Source organism: Gopherus evgoodei, chromosome 4, assembly GCF_007399415.2.
Source record: "Gopherus evgoodei ecotype Sinaloan lineage chromosome 4, rGopEvg1_v1.p, whole genome shotgun sequence".
Lineage (NCBI taxonomy): Eukaryota > Metazoa > Chordata > Testudines > Testudinidae > Gopherus > Gopherus evgoodei.
The window spans coordinates 64,880,420-64,900,248 of record NC_044325.1 but is presented as its reverse complement, the minus strand read 5'-3'; the positions used below and the strand labels follow the sequence as shown (position 1 = coordinate 64,900,248).

Genomic DNA, 19,829 nt, shown 5'->3' with positions numbered 1-19,829 from the left:
GGCGCTGAAACTTACAGCGCTCGTGGGGGAATGTTTTTTCACACCCCTGAGCGAGAAAGTTGCAGAGCTGTAAAATGCCAGGATGGACAAGCCCTTAGTGTAGTCTGAATGTAGCATGATCTCTTTGCCTGGGACAGGATCCAGCTGCTGCTAATGACCGCCTTTGATGGCAGTCTCAGCAGAAAGGCCAAGCACCAAATAGGCCATGGACATTGTAATACTCTCAATATTATAACTGGTTACACCAGGTCAGGGTTGAAGGACCTATGGGGGGGAAGCTTGCAGTGCCACTGTACATTCTGTTTCTGATCTGTAGATATTGAGAAAACTCCAGTCTCCAGGGATTTCAATTTGGCACCTTTCATGCAGCACTAAAATACATTTTTTAAAGGGCAGCTTTCAGACACAGGAGAATGTGACAGACTCTCTTTACAAAAATCTCATGCTGTTCAAAACATGGTGGTTTCAATTAACAGGGCCTTGTGGGAGCCTTTTGATTGTTTGTGAACCCCATGTGTTTACAGTCCAGGTAGATTTCACTCTGGTTGTAGACTCAACTAAACACAGAAATCCAAGTTCACTCTAAACCACTGTGTTTTACTCAGTTTGGCACCACAACCATGAATCATGTACTTTTTCAACACAAATCAATAAATCATGTCCAGTTCACTCAAAACTCGGGCCAAGTTTGCTCTAAATATTTTGGAACCTTAACAAAGTTTTCAGTGAACTTGAGCCAGGTTTACAATGAAACCTTAAAAGCTGGCAATTTTCACATGTTTTCAGGGCTTAATAATACTGTGCACATTCGTAGCCCTTTCCAGTCAAGGATCTCAAAGCACTTTATGAATATTCATGAATCACATTTCAAAATACACCTGCAAGGGAAAAATTATTACTTCATTTTACAGAGGGTGAAAATGAGGTACAGAGGTGTTCAAGCTGGGCACCTAAAACCTGAGCCACCCAAAATCAGTGGCCACTTTTGAAAACTTGGCTGCACATGAATTCGGGACTCCTGACACTTAAGTGGTGTGGTTCTTTTAAAATCCTTTTGAATGTTTCAGAACCATCAAGCTTTGCACATAACTAGATGACAGCAGCAATGTGCTTATTACTGTTCCCTCCATTCCCTCCTATTTGCCGCACTCATTCAGTGTGTCTGTTTTAGATTGCCATCACTTCTAGACAGGGACTGTGTTTTCCTTTGTGTTTGTACAGCACCTAGCCCAATGGCCCCCAATACTTATCGGGGCCTTTGAACTCAACTGTAATGCAAATGGGGATGTGACCTGCCCAAGGTTGTGCAATGGAAGAGTAAGAATAGGACCCTGCTCTTCTGGCTCCTAGGCCTGTGTATTTGCCATAGGACCATCCTGACTGTCCCTGCATAACTGACATCTCACACAGCTCTAAAAAATCACAGCCTCCTACAGTTCTATAAGGGGTTGCCAGCAGCTGACTTCAAAATAAACATTCTAATCTCGTTCATGAAAATAAACCATTATTGTAATATTAAATTGCAAATAAAATGAGGAAGTTATATTGCCTTCCATGCAAGTAATTATCGTTTGAAATCACTCGGCTTAATGAGTGACTTGAGTCACAGGAGGGTGAGCAGAAGGTGGGGGGGGGTGGAATTTAAACAAGACAACGGTGTTGGTCATTTTCCATCTTCTCCATGCAGTTACTGAAACATTTGTGTTTGTATCAATTTCTTCCTATCCGCACCTTGTTTCCTCCCTTGATCACCTCCCACTCTGACTCTGCCAATGGTGTGACCAGGGAATGTCACTCAACCTATCTAGCACCTTACAAAGTTGTTTACCTCTCTGCAAAGTGGGGCTAAGAATATTTACACACCTTTGTAAGGTCCTTTGAGTTCCTTGGATAAAATCATTGTATACCGCTACCTTGATATAACGCCACCCAATATAACACAAATTTGGATATAACGCAGTAAAGCAGTGCTCTATGGGGGCGGCGCTGTGCACTCTGGTGGATCAAAGCAAGTTCAATATAACACGGTTTCACCTATGATGTGGTAAGGTTTTTTGGCTCCCAAGGACAGCGTTATATCGAGGTAGAGGTGTATAAATGCAAAGTGCTGTTGTTGTTGTTATTATTATTATTTTATTTTATTACTAGATGGTCAAGGAAGCTTGACAATAAATTAAACTGAAATAAGGAGTGTACGTAATAATAAGACTTTGACACCTGGAAGAGCTGAACTCTGTTTCCTGGTCCCAGTTAGTAGCCTTATCAGATTGAAGGGGTCAGGGTCCACTAACACCAGTGACTACTGCTACATCTTCTCATTACAAAAAATTAAAATAAAAATAATAATAACCCTGCACTAACACAACCAATTAATGAAACATAAAATAGTGATGCCAAGAATAGAGCTCAGGGTAGAAGAGCTGTCAGATGAGAGGATTACTCTGTCTCTGACTGGCTGTCTTCCAGTAACAGCCATCTTTGAATCTTGATATTTTTCTGATCACAAGCCACTTTTATCCTTAAAACAGGTTCTCCTACAGTGACCTATTCAGCCACCTGGAGCCTGTATCTACAGACCCTGATATTTTTCACTGGTAGTGGGTATGTGTTACCTCTGTCAGCAGGATTCTATATGTCTTCAAGAAACGCAGAACCAGTGTCTTGCCTGGTTTTGTTTAGGTGTTTTCTGTTCCTTCTGTAGAACTGACTCTAAGGAGTGGTTAGGACAAATGTCCCTGAGGCAAATAGTATCACGGTTCCCTAATGCCGATTGCAAGTCACCATCTGTTTGAAATCTTCTAATGTTCCCTTTGTATCATGATCCAGGGAACTGGAGTGAGGGGAGCCATGTTCTCTGGAGGGGGCAGGACAAGAGAAAAACAACAGAAACACAGGGAGTTAGGCTGGAAGCAATGCAGACACATGGACAGAGCTGTCCACTGTGTTTAATAAAGTTCCACTTTTGTTCAGCTTAACCCGTGCTCAGCTTCACTGTTTGCAAGTGAAATATGGTGGTAGCATCTGACCGGTGAGTTCTCTGAAGTGCAGCAGCTGGCAGCGTGAGCCATGGAATTCAGCCTGAAGTCCTCTAGAGGTCTGGATTTTGAAGATACAAACACACCCCAGCAATGGACCCAGTGCAAGGAGGAGCTCAAGCTCTTCCCAGAACGGGCTATGCAGGAGAGCAACAACAGCAGGAAAGAAAAACTATTGTTTTACCTTATTGAGGAACAAGGCAGAGAGGTCTGCAGCACTCTGGAGCTCACCATTGCCTCAAGCCTCCCAGCAGCCCTAGGAGCCTTGGGACCTATTGCTCCTCAAAGCGGAATGAAACTGTGGACTAAAGCAGGTTTTTCACTAGAGCCCGCTCTGAAGGGGAGGAGATAGATCCTTGTGTTACAGCCGTATGCACACTGGCTGCTATGTGCAGTTTGGGGGATTTGACAGACTCCCTAAATCTTGACAGGATAGTCTGCGGCACTTGGGATCATCACTTGTGGGAGCCACTGCTCCAGAAAGGCAATCTCACCTTAGACAGATGCTTAGATGTGTGGAGTGTAATGGAAGCCACATCAGAAAGGATGAAAGCCCTAGGGGGCACAACACCCCCAGAAGTACATGCAGGAGACAACAGCAAAGGAAAGCAGGTGGCCAGTGTTCCATACCCACAGTGAGATGCATTTACTCTGGGAGGCAGCATGAGTGGGTAAAGAAGTGCCCCACACTAGGACAGCTCTGCAAAGAATGTGGTAAGTTGAACCATTTTAGCCATGTGTGCAAGCGTAGAGGAAGGTCCCAGAAAGATTGTCAGACTTGTCCAAGAGGAGGGGGCACCTCAGCCAGTGCTGATGACATCCTGACTCTCTCCTTGTCTGAGAGCATATCATGTTCAGGCTGTCAGGACAGGAAAGCAACAAGGCACAAAACCAACTTCCCTGGGTACAGCAATGTTAACGGGGAAACACTCTGCAATTTCAGCTGGATAGCAGGGCCCCTGCAATGTGATTCCTTGGGGTGAATTGGGCTTGCACACATCCATTACAAAGAGCAGGCATAATCTAATGATATGTAATGACAGCATGGGAAAATGTGACCTCACACTAACTAATTTGAAAAATAACAGACGGTATGTCATAACATTTTTTCCCAGATCTGGACCTTAGCGTCCAAAATATGAGTGTTAGCATGAAAACCTCCAAGCTTAGTTACCAGCTTGGACCTGGTAACGCTGCCACCAGCCAGGGATTTATACAGTGCCTAGCTCACTGTGGTCTCCCCAAAACCTTCCCTGGGGGACCTCCAAACTCAGATGCCTTGTGTCTTACAACAAAGGGAAATAACCCTCTCCCCTTGTTTCCTGGTTACTTCCTCCCAGGCTCCCCTCCCTGGACGACCCTAGGAGATTCCCTGCTTCCAGTCCTGGAAACACAAGTACCGAGAGAGCTAATCTCTCTTCCCCCTTACCCAGAGGGTATGCAAAGTCAGGCTTAGTAAATCTAACACAAAGAGATTTTCCCCCTGACTTCTTCCTCCCACCAATTCCCTGGTGAGCTGCAGACTCAGTTCCCTGGAGTCCCCACTAAAGAAAAACTCCAACAGGTCTTAAAAAGAAAGCTTTATAAAAAGAAAGAAAAATACATTAAAAATAGTCTCTGTATAAGGTGAAAATATACAGGGTCAATTGCTTAAGAAAAAAAGTGAATAAACAGCCTTATCCAAAAAGAATACAATTCAAAACACTCCAGCAACTACACACATGTGAATACAAAATAACAATATAAACCTATTGTCTTACTATCTTTGTACTTACAACTTGGAAACAGAAGATTAGAAAGCTTGGAGGTAGGAAAATCACTCTCAGAGCCGAGAGGGTCAGCCCCAAGACAAAGAACAAAGAACTTACACCCCAAAACTTCCCTCCACCCAGATTTGAAAAAGTCTTGTTTCCTGATTGGTTCTCTGGTCAGGTGTTTCAGGTTACTCCTTTCCAGGTGAAAGAGACATTAACCCTTAGCTATCTGTTTATGACATGGTGCCAACTGAAGCTTGTGGTGACAGATGGTTGGCACCACTGACCTTTCTTGGGGGACAGAGCCATGCAAGCCATGGATCTAATCAGGACGCAGCATCAGAATTGTGTGGCTGAAGTGCAAGAAGCAAAAGGAGTCCCATGGATAATGGTAACAATTTTAAAAGTGTTTGGGAATGTTTTCAAAGGTCATGGGTCCCTCGAAGGAAAGCTGTGACTGGAAGTAGACCCCACTGTGTGCTTACCCTAAAGGACAATTCTTGTAATCTTGCACACGTGGAGCTCAAAAGCCTGCAGCTTGGGAGTATCATAGCACCTGTAGAGGCCAGGACAGCCTGGGTAAGCAGCATGGTGGTGGTAAGGACTCAGTCAGGCATGTTATGCCTCCGCATAGACCCAAAGTCACAAAACCAGGTACTGGAAAGATGCCACTGTCCACTGCCCACAGTTGATGACCTCTTGCCAGAACTTTCCAAAGCCAGAGTCTTTGTATCAGAATCACTGTGGTGTGAGGAACAGGTTTTGGCACATACACCTAGAGAAAGAGTCCAGTGTGCTGACAGCCTTTGCAACACCATATGGTTGCTACAGATGGCTGCACATGGCAATGGGCATAAGCCCAGCCCCAGAGGTGTTCCAGAGAAGACTCATCCAAGCACTAGAAGGACTGCCTGGGCTGAAAATAGTGGCAGGTGATATCCTCATGGTGCTGAATGGTTTCAGAGTAGCAGCCGTGTTGGTCTGTATCTGCAAAAGGAACAGGAGTCTCTAAGGTGCCACAAGTACTCCTGTTCTCATTGTGCTGAAGTGAGCAATGATACAGAAGCTGAATGAGACCATGATGGAAAATGACAAGTCTTTCTACAGCAATTCAAGGACAGGAACATAAAACTCAGCCTAAAAAAATGTTGACTCAAACAGCGTGAGGTGACATACATTGGACATCTGCTCCCAGCAATGGACTGAAAACAGATCCCAACAAGATCAAGGCAGACAGAGACATGCCAGCCTCAGTGGATGTGAAAGGGTTACGGCACTTCTTAGTAATGATATGTTTTCTTTCCAAGTTCTGGCCACACGTGGCAGAGGTAGCAGAACCCATATGTAAGCTCACAAGACAGGATGTTGAGTGGCACTGGGCAGGTCCCCAACAATAAGTATTTGATCCGCTGAAAAAAATGGTAATGAATTTCCATGTCCTCAAATACTGCCAGTCAGGAGAATCACTGGCCCTCCAGTGCGATGCATTGGAGAAAGTACTGGGCATAGCTCTTTTGCAGGAGCAGCTGATCACTTATGCCAGCAGGCCCTATCGGAGACTGAACAGGGGTAAGTCCTGTGACATTATCTAATTAAAATATAATCATGCAAATCATTGTTGCTACCACTGTTATATAATTGCAACTAATCTTGTACAAAGTATGAAGTATGGCCAGAAAGGGTTAAGCAGCTTGCACGCCAAATAACCCAGAGCCAACCTTTAAAGTCATATTAGAAAGATATGCGAATGGTAATTATGGCCATTTCATGGTAAATAGGCTAGAACTTTGAAATGCAAACCTATGTTGTTAGAAGTGATGCTAATTGTATATGTTTACTTATAGATGCTAGACATGTAAACAAACAGTTCCTGTCTGTCACTATAGCTATTGATTCATAAATCAAAAGGGAATATTAACATCTAGATGAATCTTGGTGCAATAGTGTCATTTTCGATATGTCTCTTTAAAGTTTGTGATAAACTGCTTAATGGATAAATTATTTTATGTTAATCCATGTAGTTAATTACCGGTGAGGTTTAGGAAACAGAAGGTTACATCAAAAGCCTGTTGTTCACCCAGGACTGTATGGTCAGGTGACTGCTAGAAAACTGTATAAAAGACCCCTGGGTCCTGATCCTGTCATCTCAGATCTGTTTGAGGTTTCATGCAGGGGAAGCCTAAGCCATAAGGCAGGGGTCAGCAACCTTTGGCATACGGCCCATCAGGGTAATCCACTGGCGGACTGCGAGACATTTTGTTTACGTTGACCATCTGCAGGCATGGCCCCCTACAGTTTCCAGTGGCTGTGGTTCACCATTCCCGGCCAATGGGAGCTGCAATATTCCTACTGCAATACTCTTATTGTTCAAGCCTGGAATTTCCAGCAATAGAGATTCTGTGATACAGTTGGATTCATATAAGATTTTTACTTTGTTTGACTCTATGCTTTCTTTCACATACAGTCCCAGTGCCCCGTCTCCACGACCTGTTCTGTCATTCCTGTATATTTTATACCGATATTACCATATCCCACTCATTATCCTCATTCCAACAAGTTTCTACAATGTCTGTTATATCAATATCTTAATTTATTGCCAGCCACTAGCCACTCTAGTTAACCTATCTTAATATTTAGACTTTTAATATTTCTATATAAGCACTTGCACATTTGGTCAATATTCAGTTGCTTGCCTTCATGTGTTATATATAAATGAGACTCATACATTTGACTGTTTCTCACTAGCCTCCATATGTACTTTACCAACTTCTTTCCTGTTTTGTTTACTAAGCTATAGAGTTCCCCCTTTAATAAATCCTTTCCTAAGAGTTGTCTTCACCTGAACCATGTACACCTGTCAGCTCTTCCCCAGCTCTTAATGTAAAACATCCTGTACAACCTTTTAAATTTCACATGCCAGAAATCTGGTTCCATTTTGATTTAGGTGGAGCCCATCCTTCCTGCACAGGCTCCTCCTTTCCCAAAAGGTTCCCCAGTCCCTAATAAACCTAAACTCCTCCTCCCTACACCATTGGCTCATCCATTCATTAAGACCCTGCAGTTCTGCCTGTCTTCCTGACCCTGCACGTGAAACTGGAAACATTTCAGAGAATGCTACCATGGAGATCCTGGCGTTAATCTCTTACCTAGCAGCCAAAATTCACTTCCCCCAAACTAAATGATCTGGATGAGGCTCTTTTTTTTTTAAACTCTTGTTGTTAAGCTGTAAAAACTGGGTTCAGTGCTCTCCCTGGGTAGTAATTCCTTTACACCAGCCTTTATTTGCCTTTGTCCCATGCTGGCGGGTGGGGGGTTGCTTCTATCTAGGTGCTTATATTAGAGAAACAAGGTGGATGAGGTAATATCTTTAATTGAACCAACTTCTCTTGGTGAGCGAGACAAGATTTTGAGCCACACAGAGCTCTTCTTCAGTTTGGGAAAGGTACTCTGAGTGTCACAGCTAAATGCAAAATGGAACATATTTAGCACATATTGTATTTAGCACATATTGTAAGGGACCATTCCAGGTAGAGTGGCCTATAAACACCTCTATAGTCATAAAACAAAAAGGGAGATTAGGAGGTTAAAGATTGTTGTAATAAACCATAAATCCAATAAAAACAAGGAGTCCGGTGGCACCTTAAAGACTAACAGATTTATTTGGGCATAAGCTTTCATGGGTAAAAAACCCACTTCTTCAGATTCATGGAGTCTCTTTGTTTAGTCCATGATTTTTGGTGTCTATCAGAATTATGAATTTAAGCTCCCAGGCGTGTCTTTTTGAAAATGTTGGCAGGTTTCCTTAGAGGCTGAGGTCAGACATAGAGCGGTTGCTTTGTGAAAAGTATTCACCCAAAGGCGATAAGGTGTTCTTATCTGTTATCATTTTCCTGCATGAGTTCATTCAAGAGAGTAATGAGTCTAGTTTCACCCACAAAGTTTTTATTGGGACATTCAGTGCACTGGATGAGATTCACCACTTGCTGTGATAGGCCTGTGTAGGACTCATGGATCTTGAAAGGTGACTTCTGGGGGAACGTTGTTGATCGTTGTAGCAGTGGAGATATGTCTGCAGGTTTTGCATCTGTTGTTCTGGCAGGGTCTGGTGCCACTTTGAGTTGGTGTGTTCTGATCTGTGGGGAGCTTGCTTCCAGCTTGGAGAGATTGGGGGTTATTTGAAGACCAGAAGTGGTACTTATATGCCCCTTGCTTGCAAAGAATCTGAATGCCTCTCAATTACTTAAAAATAGAAATAATAATAACCTATTTCTTCCTTCCTACTTGATGGGTGGTATGCATGCATGCACATGCCTTTGTGTGTGAAGACCTTTTTGAGGAAAAGCCAATTTGAAGGGTTTTGCACTTCAGTCCTATGGCCATTCTTATCTCTGGGTGTGCATTCCACAAGCTAGGTCCAGCGCCTGTGAAAGCTCTGTCTCCTGTGCTCAGGAGCATCTCCATATAGATTGACAATTGCATGGTCCCAGTGGAACATAGCTGTTGTGGGAGGTCTCCTCTACTGCTCTTAGAGCAAAGGAATGGGAATCAGGACTTCTAGGTTCTGTTCCTGCCTCTGCCATAGAGTTACCATGTGACCGTCTTCTGAAACATCTTCAGACGAGGGCAGGACTAAATGGATTAGTGCTCTGATCTGATATGTTCCTTAGTGACATCACCAAGGCCACCCAGAGGGAATCAGCCTCAGGCCTGGGGTAAGAATGCGGTAGTTCCTTGCTCTCAATGTTATGTGTCATCCACCAGTCACGTTATTCTACCAGTCGTGTTATCGAGCTGTGCCTCCTAGTATCGAGAGCCACACTGGCTGTTCAGTAGAGGAGCTGGTGCAACTGACTTGTGTCCAGGAGAGAGCTGGTAGCATTGTGCTGGCTGGTAACCCTCCTTGACCAGATGCACACTGATCTAGGATCTCCGCAAAAAGTGAGAAATCCACCAACATGTGTTCGTGGATCCCAAATGCCAGCCCTGGGAAGATCTATGGTGAGCCCTTGAAATGAATGGAAGCAGTGCAGCTTAAATCCTTTAGCCAGCTTTGAAAATCTCAACCAAGATTAAGAAAGCACCATGAGAAACTTTCAACTCTGGTGATCAGTGCATATTTTCAGGGCTATCTCCGCAACTGAAAGGGCTGGGAACACGTTTTTTATTTAAAATAAATGCCGAGATTGCATTAACATTTTCAGATCTGTGGAGCACACAGCCGCAGGCTTTGTAAGCCTCGTCTGCCTGCTCCTCAGATTGTACAGATACACAGGAAACAGGCTTTCATTCTCTGCAGCGAGACACCCTAAATCACAGAGTAACAGGGTGAGGGGTGAAATTATATCTGAGACCTTACTGAGTGCCATCTGGCTATTACAAAAGATGGAAGGTTGAATTCAGGGAGGATTTGTCACTGGTCTCTCATTCAGGGAAGCAAGGCTGTAAAGAACCAAAGTGTGGTGACTTTGAACATACATCTTTCTCCCCTCAAAAACATAAAGCTGCCTTATCAGAGAAGTTCACATCTCCCCTCCCCCAGAACATATGTACCTTGATTAAAGACAAATCAAGCCCTTATCTCCCCTTCCACATCCCTTCCTAGTGCTGACACTGAGCTTCTATTTAAGACAGAGTGCTTACATATTTCTTTGTTATCAGCTCCCTGAAGGGCCAGGATTTGTAACCTCTGGTGAATGGAAGTTTTTCTCACAACTAAGCTAAGACTACCATTTTATTAACCATCAGAACTCTGTTTAGCTACTGAAAGGAAGTGGGCTGGCTGCCTGATGACGGCATTGATTGGGGTGCTGGAACCAAGCATGCTGGGGGGTATAGTAGCACCCCCTGGCTTGAAGTGGTTTCTATCATATACAGGATTTACAGTTTGGGTCAATGGCTTTCACCATCCCCACTATACAAATTGTTCCAGCACCCCTGGTGCTGATCAGACCGTTTGACTGGAAAGGTCTTCCTGCAGGTCAAATACTAGATACTGTAACAGGTTTCAGATAGCTGTGTTAGTCTGTATCAGCAAAAATAACGAGGTGTCCTTGTGGCACTTTAGATACTAACAAATTTCCTTGTTGTTTTTGTAGATACTGTAAGTTCTGCAATTCCAGTAATGGGCACCAACCAACCCTGATTTGGAAGGTGAGCCCACTCCACCTTGGAGTATGGAGAGGGAGGTATTTAGTCCCCAGGTTCATCCATCTCAAATTAAAGGGAGATACATAAATCTGCAAGTCATAAAATAATACAGCACATTAAATAAAATACGCATTTCTCTTAGACAGGAGTCTCTTGACAGAAAACAAGCCCAGCTTTATACCTGTGCAAAATAGAGGGACGTAATCCACTATATCTCTAAGATCATGAGTTAATTAATGTGAATGAATGGATAAGCCACTGGAAGTAATGAATCTCATTACTGGGGGTGCTTCTGGATTTTCATGAAGCTAGGAGCCAAAAACAAAGTTGCCTTTCTGTCGGACACTGAATAGGTACCAGAGAGAAACCTTGAATGAGGACGTAGTGCACTGAAGATGAAATGTATTAGGCTCAGTATTCTAAAAAGGCCCAGCCCCAAGACTAAGGAGCTCTTTTGTTTATGTTCATTTGCTTCTTTATGTTTTTAGGTTAAGGTAGGGCTGGTGAAAGGTGCCAGATGAACAGCCCAGGAGGCTGACGTTCTCTGCCCCCAGAACAGATATGGTACAGGGAGCAACAGTGCAAATTTGCTCATGGCACCCAGTAAATATGCTTGCTCTTTAGGTGTAGGGAGGTAGCTCATTCTTAATGACCTCTGTGGAGACTGCTCCCGTCTCAAATGTGTATATTGGTGATGTGGACACATCTGTCCACTAGGGAATGGAATTGACACCACCAGCTTGTTTCACATAGGCTATGAACCACTGTCAGGTGGTAACAACTTTCCATCACTACTAACGTGAGGCAACTTGAAATTGGGATTCTGTTATTTTAGAGGTAATGGGGAACCTCAGACTCATTGAAGAAGAGCAATGTCTGTGTATATTCTGGCATGTCAAAGTGAATGGTTATATGTTTTGCTCTGTGTGTGTTCAGCGTCTGTATGTCTGAGTATGTATCTGATACAATGGAAGGCAGAGAGAGCGGATACAGTTTGTAAGATGATCCTATCAAATGGGTTTGGTTCTGTGGCTGTTGATGATGCTTGTCCTCTAGCAGAGGGAAAGAATATTGCTCAGATATGCTATCTGACCATATCTGCTGATACCATCGAATTCAACAGTCTGAATAGACTCCTTGCTGTGCATCAGTATAGGGCAGGAAAATGTTTTTACTAAGGGAATAGTGCAATCAACAGATTGGGCTCCATGCAATAACATTTTTGTCTTTTCTGTCCATCTCTCCAGTGATCCTTGGGTACACTTAGCCATTCTGTGTGGATTCGTATTAACAATAATTACGTGTCTGAGGGAAGAGGGAGGCCAGCCCAGGTATGGGGGTGAGGAATGGGAGAGGCATTATATAATAAATGTATGAGTGGGTTTTTTATCCTAGCTGTCATAGGAGTCATAGATCTTGTGATCCAGTAAATCGCTAGGTGGCTCTCCGAGTTACTCAACATCTTTCTCTTTTGTTTTACTCTTTCTGTATTGACAGTAAAGTAATGCAAAAAACTTTCTGCACTGTATAGTTTTGATACCTTCTGGAAATGTTCGTGTGGGGCAAATCATTATGTGTCTGTGGCATGAAAAGTGAGTTCAAACCACAGAATCAAGCATTAATTTACAAATCAACTAGTCGGGACAATATGAATTCTAGGATATTAAGGGAATTAGCTAGCAAATTCATTGAACTGCTGGCATTTATTTTTGAAAAGTCAAAGACAGTTCAAGAGGTCCTGAAAGACTGGATGAAAGCAAATGTAGTACCAACTTTCAAAACAGGAAAAACTGGTGGTTCTGGCCATTTCTATCTTGTCAGTCTAACTTCAATCCCTTGTAAAATATTGCAACAAATACTTTGAGAAATACAAGCTTGAGGACAGATTCTACAGTCTGCTAAGTCCACTTGGTGCTCTAAGTGGTGCAAAATGGATTTAAAATAGCTAGAGATGACTAGTGGATCATTGCCCTCATGCAGGAGAACATTCCATTAGTGTCAAGCTGGCAGAGATGCATAGCTGCCTATTGTGCCAGCCACTGCCCTATCTCTGGAGCAAAAGGAGGGAAGCAACAAGAACAGAGTGTGGCAGAACAGAGCTTCACTGTTTCCAATACCCAAAAGATCCCTGAGCAGCCTTTTGCCAGTGGCATAAGTGAGCAATGTTCCCTTGTTGCTCTAACAGAGCTCAAGCACAATCAAAAACATTACCTTTTTCATCTGCAGCGTGACAGAACCATGAGCAATAAATGGCAGGGGATTATAAAAAATAAATCTCTCCAGGCTAACTTGATTGTTCAGATATATATACATAAAACTACAAAATTAGTAGCCACGGGGCGTGCAGTAAACAGAATGTACTCTGATTTCAGTAGAGCATTCGACATGGTATTTCTGAAGTCTAATTGGAAAATTTGTTCAAATTGATTTGGGTTGGAACACTGTCATGTGGACTGAAAACTGAATCAAAGATCCTAGATAAAGTATAACATAAACAGCAATGTGTCCAGCTGGGAGGCATCCAGTGGAGAAACCAGAGAGATCATTGTTAGGTCTTATTCAACATCTTCATTAATTATCCCAACAAGGGAGTCAACAGCTCATTATTGACATTTACGGAGAAGGAGGAGTTTCAGACATCTGGGAGGACAGAGCAGTAACGCATAATGACTGGACAGATTAGAAGCATGGCAGAAAGTAACGAACTACATTATCCTTGCAAAATGCAGGTTAATATAGCTTGGGGGAAAATAATGTGAAATAATACATTTAATGAGAGAGAGAATCCTAGCAATCAGCAACAGTAAAAAAGTCTGATAGGTGACAGTGGGCATCAAATTAGACATGAGTTTACAAGGTAACATAGATGTGAAAAAGATCAATGCCATTTCAGATGGCATAGGCAAAATTAACACTAACAACACATCATATACAAAACAAGTACACCATTTCTGATCACCACATTACCAGAAACCTAAAATCAGGATTTTTGCCATCACATAAACCAGTGTTGCAAATTGTGGGTTAGAAGGAAGAAAATTTGGATACATATTATTTTGAGCGGGACAAATTGATACAGGTTCCTTGATGCTGTGGTAAAATACAGCATCATAAACAGCAACATCTCAGTTCTGGAGGACCCTGTGACAGAGTGCTAGGTATGAAAGCCCGATGGCATGGCTACACTTGCAGATGTAGACTACTCTGGGTATGTCTACACTACCCTCAGGATCGGCGGGTAGTGATCGATCTATCAGCTATCAATTTACCACGTGTAGTGTAGATGCGATAAATCGATCCCCAGTCATTCTCCCGTTCACTGCTGAACTCCAGCTCGGCAAGAGGTGGAAGCAAAGTCAATGGGGGAGCTGCAGCAATCGACCCCGTGCCGTGAGGATGCGAGGTAAGTTGAACTTAGATATGCTATTCTTGTAGCTGGAGTTGCATATCTTAGGTCGATTTTGCCCCCCCCCACCACCAGTGTAGACCAGGCCTTAGAGTTAAACCAGCCTTCGGAGAGTGCAGTAGGGAAAGCGCTGCAGTCTGTCCACATTGACAGCTGCAAGCACACTGGGGTGGCCACATTTGCAGCACTTGCGGAGGCATTGGGGGTGGTGCATTATAGGCAGTTATCCCACAGAGCATCTCTTCCCATTCTGGTGCTGTGGCTTGTGGGAAGGGGGCAGGGCATTCTGGGTCCTATCCCAATGCCTCATGATGCATCGGTTCACATACCAGCAATCCCTCTGCTTCCGGCCACATTTGGCACCATCCTTCAACGTTTTTTGTGCTGTGCGCTCTGTCTTCCCTTTCGGTCTGCGGGAATGGAGCCCCAACTGCTGAGGCTAAGTGCTGTTCACTCAATGCCACGACCTACCCTTCCAAAAGAGCCTGCAGTGCCTCAGACCTCAGGCATGTGGCAGCCTATCCCTGAGCAGAGCCTCAGTCAGATGGGGTTCTCCAACCCCTCCAGAGTTGCAAATTAGTCTGTGCAACAGCACTATCCCGCCAGGAACCCACACTGCAAGTCACCAGGCAACAGACTCTCTAGACTCCCAGCCTGTTCTTCTTCCTGTTCCTGCCCCAGCCTTGCCCATGCCCTGCTCTGACCTTGTTTCAGGCCTGCATCTGCCTCCTGACTCCAAGACCCATGGACTCTGATCACCCAGTTTTGACCTTTGGCCCGCATCTGGACTTTGGCTATGGTACTAATTTGGCTTATCTGTGGACTCTGACCACCTGGCTTTGACTTCCTCTCCAACCACTAGGCCTTACTGCTTGGAACCAGCACCTGATAGTTTCCACAGACTCCACTGTACCAACTCCTGCCAGGCTTGATAGAGCACCTGGGTGCTGCAGTCCCAGAGACAGTGTCCCTACTCCAGAGCCTCCAGAATCAAATTGCCCAGCTGCAGTTAGAGAATGTCTCTCTTCAAGTGCAGGTCCAGACATCTCTAGGATCCTTGGTGGCAGCCCTGGAGCATGGTCTGAAAATCTCATTGCTAGTGTGGTTTGATGACGATCATCACAAGTTTTGAGGGTTCGTTAACCAGTGCTGCTTGCTGCTGCTGATGCGGCCATCCGTGCGCCCAGGTGATCAGGCAAAGATGGGACCTTTCAACTCAAGGTTCAAATCCCGCTACCATCTGAAACTCATGTATTTGATTATGAAATTACATGGTGGCCTCTAGTTTGTAGTGCCAGTCTCTATAGAGAAGCCAAGCATTCACTCATGACAGGTGACTCATGGGTTGCTGGTGGGTAGATGGTGTTGCCTCTACCTTCTCATTTCCAGCCACTTCTAAAATTATATATTCCTCCTGTGTATAGAAATGCACACACATCACTAGGCAGATAGATGGTTACACTATAAGGAGGGTATCATTGAATGAGTATATTGCTGTTGCATGGGCACTTGGGGGGTAAATTGTTATAGCAAGTGCATCTTTGGAGGATGTTGTGATAACAAGGGCATAGGTGGGCAGAATATATCTGTACTAAAGAGGACATCATTATGGAATTATGTTGCTATAGTGTGTGCATCTCTGGGAGCCATACTGCTATAATCAAGTATCAGAGGGGTAGCCGTGTTAGTCTGGATCTGTAAAAGCAGCAAAGAATCCTGTGGCACCTTATAGACTAACAGACGTTTTGGAGCATGAGCTTTCATGGGTGAATACCCACTTCCTCAGATGCATGTAATGGAAATTTCCAGGGGCAGGTGTATATATGCTAGCAAGCAAGTTAGCTAAAGATAACGAGGTCAGTTCAATCAGGGAGGATGAGGCCCTGTTCTAGCAGTTGAGGTGTGAAAACAGACCTTAAGGTGGCCATCCTGCAACAAAAAAACTTCAGGACCAGACTTCAAAGAGAAACTGCTGAGCTTCAGTTCATCTGCAAATTTGACTCCATCAGCTCAGGACTGAACAAAGACTGTGAATGGCTTGCCAATTACAGAACCAGTTTCTCCTCTCTTGGTTTTCACACCTCAACTGCTAGAACAGGGCCTCATCCTCCCTGATTGAATGACCTCGTTATCTCTAGCTTGCTTGCTAGCATATATATACCTGCCCCTGGAAATTTCCATTACATGCATCTGAGGAAGTGGGTATTCACCCACGAAAGCTCATGCTCCAAAACGTCTGTTAGTCTATAAGGTGCCACAGGATTCTTTGCTGCTTATACTGCTATAATGAAGACCTAATTGGGGGAGCACTGTATTGCAACTGTAGGATGAGGGCAGATTTTGGTGCAATATACTGCACTAACATGGGTTATACTGGGTGGATGTTCCTATTGTAATGTAATTGGAGCCCTAAGAATTTTAATCCTGGATCAATATATATAAACATTAAATGTTCCCCATTCTTTATTGTTTTGTTACAGTTGCTGTGTCCTGCTCTGGATTATATGAGGAAAACCCTTCTTTACTGAGTCCCCATCCCAGACTGTCTCCAGGCAAAAATGTGATGATGTCATCTGATCAGTCTTCCAGTCCAGGTACTACAACTCCAGTCCCTTTAGTCCTTCCTATCTCTTAAGCAGGATCCACACTGCACAGAGGAGATCAGCTTCCCTCTTTGATAATTAGAAGCCTCCTGTCTCTATGTGTGTGTCTGGTTACTAGAAAGCCAAGCTGCTGGCTTTCACAGGATGATGGCATGGACTCAGACAAGCTAGTGTAGCCGTAAGGCACTGTCTCCATTTCTGGAAAAAAAAAAAAAGCCTAGAACAAAAAAAACTCTTCTCCATCAACACACTATGAAAACGATCAGTGTAGAATATGTCGAGTCCCTGAAGCAAATGCTAATTAATGGATCTGTTTCCTCAGCAAATAGAATTTCCTTTGAAAATAACTTCACTCTGTATTACTGCCAAGGAGTTTATTTTCTTTCTCCACCTGTCTGGAAAAACCCAACAGACCTGAGCAAGTAGCTGCAAGGAAGGTAGGATGAACTGGAATTCCTGTGGTACCAGGAGTAGTTGAATGAGTGCCCAGATTTGTGAAGGGCTGAGAGAATGAGCCAAGCACTGCTAGAAAGGTAGATAACTGTACAAAGCTGTGGTACCCACAAGGCTTCAGGAACTCTATCCTTTCTTGTCTGCACTCTCAGCATAACTCTGCTTCAGGAAAGAGCAAAAGGGAGAAGGCTATTACATGAGGCAATTCCTGATAAGGGACCCTTTCAGTTAGAGCAGGATAAGTATATTGTTACCAGAGAAGTTATCCTCTTATGCAATAGTGCAAGTGTCCTGTAGGGCCAGCTAGGAGTTGGCCTCCTGCAGTGAGAACATACTCATGGCCAGGGCCGGCTTTAGGAAGTGCGGGGCCCAATTCGAACAGTTTTGACAGGGCCCCGGCAGGGATGACTTTAAAAAAATAAAAATAAAATAAACACATGTAAAAAACTACGTGGGGCTTGTACTTACCGGGCAGTGCTCCAAGTCTTCGGCAACACTTCAGCAGTGGGTCCTTCCAGGAACGGCGCCAGGGTTTTTGGCGCCCTAGGCGGGGGTCCTTCTGTGCTCCCGATCGTTGGCGGCAATTCTGCGGCAGGGGGTCCTTCTGTGCTCCCGGTCTTCGGGGCACTTCAGCAGCGGGTCCTGGAGTGAGTGAAGGACCTGCCGCAGAATTGCCGACGACAACCCAGAGCGTGGAAGGACCCCCCGCCGCCGAATTGCCGCCAAGGGCGACAAAATGCCGCCCTCCCAAATCCTGGTTCCTAGTGACCGCCTAGGTTGCCTAAATGGAAGCGCCGGCCCTGGGTCCTTCACTCACTCCAGGTCTTCAGTGGCACTGAAGGACCCACCACCGAAGTGCCACCGAAGACCCAGAGCAAGCAAAGGACCCACCGCCGAAATGCCGCTGAAGACCCAGAGCACCGCCAGGTGAGTAAAAATTAAAAAGGCACCTCTAGCCAGGGAAGGGATTCTCACTGGACGTGGGGCTCTCTTAGGCGCGGGGCCCAATTCGGGGGAATTGGTAGAATAGCCTAAAGCCAGCCCTGCTCGTAGCACTACCCTGTCAATGTCACCCAGGAATCTTACAATGTGGAATTCTTCCCTGAAGTGGTATGTCTGTGCTGGCTGGAATCCTATGGAGTACATGTCTTCATAGCAGTTCCATGGCAACTGAAATTTCCTCTTGTGGTGATTGGGGCAATTTTTCAATATTTCCACTTCTATTTTAGATTGTTTCCCTTCATTCTTTTTGCATGTATTCCTTGTGCATTCAGCAGTTCTTGAAACCGTTCCAGGATGTGAAATGCCTAGAAGAAGGTGAACAATTAGCTGTCATTACCTCCCCATTGTAATAAAACCCAATGTCCTGGAAAGCAAGTGGGAGGAGGAGAGTGAAGAGGCACTTTTATCATGAGATCCCTCACGGAGGATGAACAGTATTTGGCAGTGAGGGAGAAAACTGGACTTGTTCAACCTTAAAAGGAACCATATTTTTATTTCAATAGCATTACAATAATTCCTCTCTAGTTTATGCTCCCTCCTTTCCCACACCGCAGTTTCTAAGACATACACAGAAATATTTCATGAGTGCATCCTTTCAACAAAATTTGCATCCAGCTGGTCATCCACCAAAAAAGAGTTCTCCTATTGATTTGAATTGGGTGTGTTGTAATAAAACACTCATTAACTGTACATATCAAGAAGGGCTCTTTTTTTTTCAAATCAGTAAACTTACTCCCATCTTGCATAACTCATTTATCATATGAATTTCTTTCAAGGAAGACAGTTTGTTTACTTCACCTGAACATGAATTTCCATAACAGATAGTGGGATATGGTTAGCAAATATAAACAAACAGAGCTGCCAAATACTATAAATTAATCAAGCTACCTCTTTTATTGGCTGAGAAGTAAAAAAGAGAGATTGTTATTTCTATGTTGAATCCTTGGGAGTTGCACAGATACTACAGAGATGGAGCCATGTAAGCACCTGGATAGATGTTTGATTGATTGATTGTCTGGCAAGCAATGTTCATACTTCATATTATCTCTTTGCACGCTTCACCAACCTATGTGCAGAATGGGTGTAGTCAGGGAGGCAGGAATATGCTATGTAATCATAGAATCATGAAAATGTAGGGCTAGAAGGGACCTTCCCTTGACTCAGTGGGACCAGGACTGCCCTTAGTCCCCAAGAAGAAAATGAGCCTTTGACAAGTTGGGAGAAAACCAGTTCATAAAAACCAAGTCCTAAGCTTGTGAAATGTTCCCCTTAATATTTAACACACAAAGTTCAGAATTAATAATCCTCAGGTGCGGGGCTCTGGCTCCCCATCCCCTGGTCTCTGGAGAAAGAAGACTCACATAGATGAAATAGTCCCTGCTCTTGTCCCAGGAATGGTTCCCCAAATCCCATCCCAACCCTAAGGTAC

At 44.1% G+C, this 19,829-nt stretch overlaps 1 protein-coding gene across 1 annotated transcript in view; it reads left to right on the top strand.

Annotated features, from left to right (window-relative positions):
• LTK (leukocyte receptor tyrosine kinase) overlaps nt 1–19,829 on the top strand; it is a 163,375-nt gene that overhangs the window by 40,517 nt on the left and 103,029 nt on the right. The window contains 1 exon segment of the mRNA XM_030559520.1: nt 16,823–16,936. Coding sequence (XP_030415380.1) covers nt 16,823–16,936 — 114 coding nt within the window.